This window comes from Oryzias melastigma, linkage group LG11 (genome assembly GCF_002922805.2).
Source record: "Oryzias melastigma strain HK-1 linkage group LG11, ASM292280v2, whole genome shotgun sequence".
Classification (NCBI taxonomy): Eukaryota; Metazoa; Chordata; class Actinopteri; order Beloniformes; family Adrianichthyidae; genus Oryzias; species Oryzias melastigma.
The window spans coordinates 1,482,142-1,487,324 of record NC_050522.1 but is presented as its reverse complement, the minus strand read 5'-3'; the positions used below and the strand labels follow the sequence as shown (position 1 = coordinate 1,487,324).

The 5,183-nt window shown below is 39.1% G+C and overlaps 1 protein-coding gene and 2 long non-coding RNA genes across 4 annotated transcripts in view; 2 read left to right on the top strand and 1 right to left on the bottom strand.

Moving 5' to 3' along the window:
- On the top strand, nt 1-1,302 carry LOC112136258. 2 transcript variants are annotated; one of them, XR_002917316.2, is made up of 3 exons: nt 1-67; nt 571-762; nt 836-1,022. It is a non-coding gene; the product is annotated as an uncharacterized LOC112136258 (long non-coding RNA). The 2 variants fall into 2 exon arrangements; XR_004948720.1 differs by adding an exon at nt 1,119-1,302 and having other exon boundaries at nt 7-762; nt 836-1,019.
- An 8-nt stretch (nt 1,303-1,310) lies between these two features.
- On the bottom strand, nt 1,311-1,926 carry LOC112136257. Its single transcript, XR_002917315.2, has 2 exons — nt 1,783-1,926; nt 1,311-1,606 (listed from the first exon to the last, which is right to left on the bottom strand). It is a non-coding gene; the product is annotated as an uncharacterized LOC112136257 (long non-coding RNA).
- A 2,097-nt stretch (nt 1,927-4,023) lies between these two features.
- Nucleotides 4,024-5,183, top strand: part of e2f3 (E2F transcription factor 3) — a gene marked incomplete at its 5' end in the record, with an annotated part of 9,465 nt that continues 8,305 nt past the window's right edge. The window contains 1 exon segment of the mRNA XM_024257851.2: nt 4,024-4,060. Coding sequence (XP_024113619.1) covers nt 4,024-4,060 — 37 coding nt within the window.

The window sequence follows — 5,183 nt, the reverse complement described above, 5'->3', positions numbered from 1 at the left end:
TGGAGCAGATCCATCACCACCGCCGGCACTTGTTGGTATTTTTCCGGCGGAGACAAAACGATCGCAGGTACTGTGTACAAACGCAAAAAACATCTACGAGCTCTTTTACATATTAACTTTAGCTAGTTTAATTGAAATAATTATTTAGCAACACTATTACAGGTTGTAAAATATACAAATACTGAATTTGTGGGTTTGTGGATTATTCAAGTTTTGTTTATTTCACAAGTTATTGCAGTAAATGTAACTTAGTACAAGTACCTACACTTTTCTGAGAATAAAAAACATGTACCAAATAACTACAATGGGTTCTTATTTTATTAATCATACTACAATAGTGTTAAATGTTAATTTTATCTTCAGACTTTTGTTGCAGAAATTAATTAAATGTTTTTATTTGAAAATTTGATTTGAAATCAGTAAAAGTAGTATTTCATTATTCTCACTAATGAAAACATTATTCTCATGTTCACATACGTGTAATGATGTTTTATAGTTTAATAAAAAAAATACTTAAAACCACATATTTTTTAATATAAAAGTATTTCTTATGTATTTCTTTTTAACTAGACAAGACCCCTATAATGCAGAATCAACCAGTCTCTCAATCCTGGAGCTGTTTGTCCAACAGTGAAGACCCAAGACCAGACTTCAGAATGAACAGGAACTCTCCTGGAGTCTTCCTGAACCTCCTTGATCAGGATCGGTGACATTGGCATTCTCCTGCAAGTGCTGGAGCTGCATCACACTTCTGTACCTCATGTAAGTGAACACACTGAAGTTTTTCAATGTTATTTGGAATATATTTATATACATTTAAATGTATATATTGCAGGTTGTCACAGCGTGTGCCATCCTCCACAACATCTGCCTCTGTGCTGACGACACCGAGGCCCCAGAGGAAGATGTGGAGGTGATGATGATGAGGACGCTGGTTTGGAGGTCACAGTGATGCTCTCTGGCAGGACCAACTACCGGCTGAGGTTTCTGCCCTGGGGGAGGTACCACCTTGATTACTGGTAACAGATAATTAAATAAGAGATTTTTTTTTCCAAGTTTTTTTTCCAAAGCCTTTACATGCATTATATTATATTTATGGATCATCTTTGGTCATGCAGCATCCGTCCACAGCCAGCCCTGCAAACCCTGAAGATGGACGATGCCGTCTACAGTGAAGATGCATCCTGAAATTCAATCACCACCCAGAAAGTTCCAGCCCGGGTCTCAGTTGAAGCCCCCCCCGTCCATGTCGACTATCTTTGTAAATAGTTGGAAATAAAAGTTACAATTAATCCATGACAATCACTGTGTTTGATTTAGATCTTTATTTAAATTAACAAAACAAAAACAAACATGTTTAATATATCAAACATAAACTTCATTTATTTATTATCAGACATCTAAGGATTTTAACAGCAATTCTTTCCAGCAGACTAAAGTTGGTCAAAAGTTACCCTCCTCTCTCGTGCGCTCTGCTCTTCTGCCTCATGTCCTCTGCTTAGGTCTAGAAGCTCATCACTGTTTCTCCTTCCTTCTCTTTCTTCACTCTCCTCTCTTTCACTCACTGCTGTACTTCTCCAGCAGATCCATTTTCTCCAGGATTGTCCTGAAAAACACAGAAAACAAAGCAGGAGAGATGACAGGTTTAATCCCTCTCAAAAATGTTTCACATTAAAACACAAAAACACTCAACTCTACAGTAATGTCACCAACTCTGTTGTTATTGAGCTCCTGCCCTGTTTGTTTGGCAGCTAACCCTGTTTCAGCTACTTTTCTGCTCACCTGATCAGGTGTGTTCAGTCAATCAGAAACGGAGCTCATCCAATCCAGCTAATCAGGAATTACTGAAGCAGGGCAGTGGAGTTCACGAAGAACAGGGTCGTTGACGCCGGCTCTATTGTGATGAAGACGTATATAAATGTACGATTTGCCAAAGCAGATGGAAAAAATTTGGCGCCAGTAAAAAGATGATCATTTTCACCCCGGAGCTTTATAATTACTGCCGTCTAAAATTACATAAAATTAGGTTTTTATTGTTTTTCGTTTTTATCAAGAAAGAACAAAAGCGAACGACCGAAGAACAGCAGCAGGATCTAGCATACGAGCCGAGACCGCCATATAAGCACTTCTGTTGTAACATTTCAGATCAAAATAACGTTTAAATGTTTTATGTTAATCATAAAAACCATAAACTTATCAGTATTATCGGTATTATTATTGCTAAGAATCAAATCAACAGATGCTGTAAAAACTTGGAACCAATAATTGATAAGACAAAAAAACGCTTCAATCAATGGCTCCAAAGGGACTTGACTTTAAAGGGAAGGGTCTGGATCTCTAAAGCAGAAGCCTTATTTAGCATCACCTGCGTTAATGCTAGTGTGAATGTTGTAAGCTGAATTTGCCCGCTGAAGATGCTGAAAATGATAGGTAAAAACGCTGAAGCTGATAGCTGACAACGCTGAAGCTGAAAACACTGATACACATAGCCAGCCAAAATATTAGCTAAGTGCCAAATTAGCCTAAAAATAATAATAAAAAAACATAACTTTTTCTAAATATATAGAATTGCCTGCAATAATACTAGTATGAATGCTGTAAACTGAATTTGGCCGCTGAAGATCCTGAAATTGATGGCCAAAAATGCCGAAGTTGATAGCCAGCCAAAATATTAGCTTAATCTCAAGTTAGACAAAAAAAAAAATAGGTTAGCCAAAACAGCTAGCATGTAGCTGAAATATTACCCAAACTCCAAAATAGCCCCAAAAAATTGTCGTAAATGCTGTAAAAATATATTTATTCAAAATTATACAAGTTAGAAATAAATGCAAGATGACATCGGGCCCTTAATAACAATAAAATAAACTGATCTGGAGGGCTGGATCCGGCCCCTGGGCCTTGACTTTGGCAAATGCGTTTTACAGTCACATCAGCTGGACCCTGTTCACGTCCAATGCACACCTTCATATCTCACAATGTTCTTTTTTCATACAAATAATTTAAAGTGCTTGGAGACTCAATGTTTTCGTTCTGTTGGTTTTAAATCCTGTGAACATGTCAAAGTGAACATTCTCCTGAATCTTAAAGACAGAGAGCCACACGGAGAATGAGCCAGTGAGACCTGCTGAGGATGACCACGTCTGATTAGTTTCCTGCTTCAGGGTCACTCCTTGAGATTTGAAGAGGCATGTTTTGCTCAGTATTTCAAAAACTATGAAGTTTATGAATATGAAAAATGCAACCAGTAATGTCCTGAACAAGCTGAAGGTTTTGATATCAATATTACTGAAATCACTGAAAGTGAGTTTTTTGTGCCGAAAAACGTACAGAAAGGAGCAGGAGAATCACTATAGTGAATGTTTACTTAGCATTCACACAATAAAGAAAAACAGGATCACAATAGTGTGAATGCTTTAAGTATCCATTCACACAATTAATGCTATTTAAGTAATCCTTACTTCAAAAATTATTATTTTAGTTTTTCTTCAGACAGAGTGCCACCTGTGTGTTAGATTTCGTTGTAATCACTTGATATATGATATAAAATAATTGTGCTAACTCTTTCATCTGCAGAGGTTTAAAAAATATCTGCAGCCTTTTGTCTGTAGTTTAGAATGAATGCTAAAACAGAAGTCACAGAAAAGATCATAGTGCAAAAAATCTCAGTAGTCGGTGTGAGGCGGAAAGTCTGATTTTATTTTCAAAATAAAATTTAAATCCTTTCAGTAAAAGGGCTCGAGTTGTTATGTCTCCTCAGAGTAAAGTCAAATCGCAGCTTTACTAAACCATAAATTATATAATGTTTAAAATTAGCTTCTTTATCGCCTACAGATGTTGGTATTTGCGCGAACCTTAATCACATACTTTTGTTTTGAAAAGAAGTATTGGGAAGTTTAAACATCCGGTACCTCATCGTGACTTCCGGCTCAGTGGACCTTTGGCTGCACGCTGATCTCCGCGCAACGTTTCCATTTGGCGCAGTCGGAACCGCAGCAGTACGGTGGAGAAGTTGTGCTAAACAGTTTTTACCGCTGACAGAAAGCCGCTCTGCAGGCGCGAGGTGAGCGCGCGTGCGTGGGCGGGAGGAGGGGCCGGGCCGTCCCCGCTAGCAAACATCCCTCAGAGAAGCTAACCTGATGTAAACAGCGACTGAAGATAGAAACTCGTTTTTCTCTTCCGTCATGGAACTTGAATGGCACCGCGTTGTCTCAATACGTAGAAAAAACAACAACTTTCCGTCAAAAATGCTAACATTTTTGTTGTTGTAAAAGTTCTTAAGGGCTGTACGTCTTGGCACGTGAATCTAGCTCCAGAACTCTCTTGGTACTGGTTTTGTTAGGAGCTCTTCCGATCCAGAAGTGCTCATCTTGGACCGTCTGCTCCAAGACTGCCACATTAGACCGAGTCTGAATCAGAGCCAGAGCGACATCATCCTCCAGACTGACCTGTAAAACGTGCTATTTACATCACGGGTAGCCACGTGACCACACTGGCGAGCATCCAGAACATGCAACAAACAATGAGTCCAGATTCCTCATATGCTAAGTGGATCATTGGGTTAGTGGAGTAGATGCTGCACTGACTGACTAACTTCTTTTGGCGGAGGTGGTATGATGATGAGGGGCTGTTACTCTCATACTGTAGAACATGGTCTGTGCTGAGAGCTAACAAGATGAGATTCTGTGGCCATCGATCCCATACCTTCATTCTCAGAGACCAAAGTGCCCTCAGAGACGGGACTTCAATGCCTTAAGCATGACAGGTCAAATAGAAATGTTCACACTGGACTGATATTCCTGATGACACCTATAGGATAGATCCGGAGGTGTGCGGGCATGTTGACTAAAGTTTATTCTAGAATCCAGGCTGTGGTTCTTCCTCGTGTTACTGAACTTCCTGTTTAACACCGAACATGTTTCTGGTTACCTCTAAATAACACAATATATGACACACTGCAGTTCTTCACTTGTTAACACAGTCAACATGATTCTTCTGATGTGGAGAAAAGCGATGCACTACGTTACTAGGGCTGTACCGAGTTTCCAGGTGCTCGGATACTCGCAATCTGCTCCCACAAATTTGAGTAAGAATATTCTCAACGTCCAACATCGCTGATTTTCAATCTTTATAAACATATTAGAGTGTAGTAAAATGCTATCTTGGGGTGATGTATTTTTTTTCTG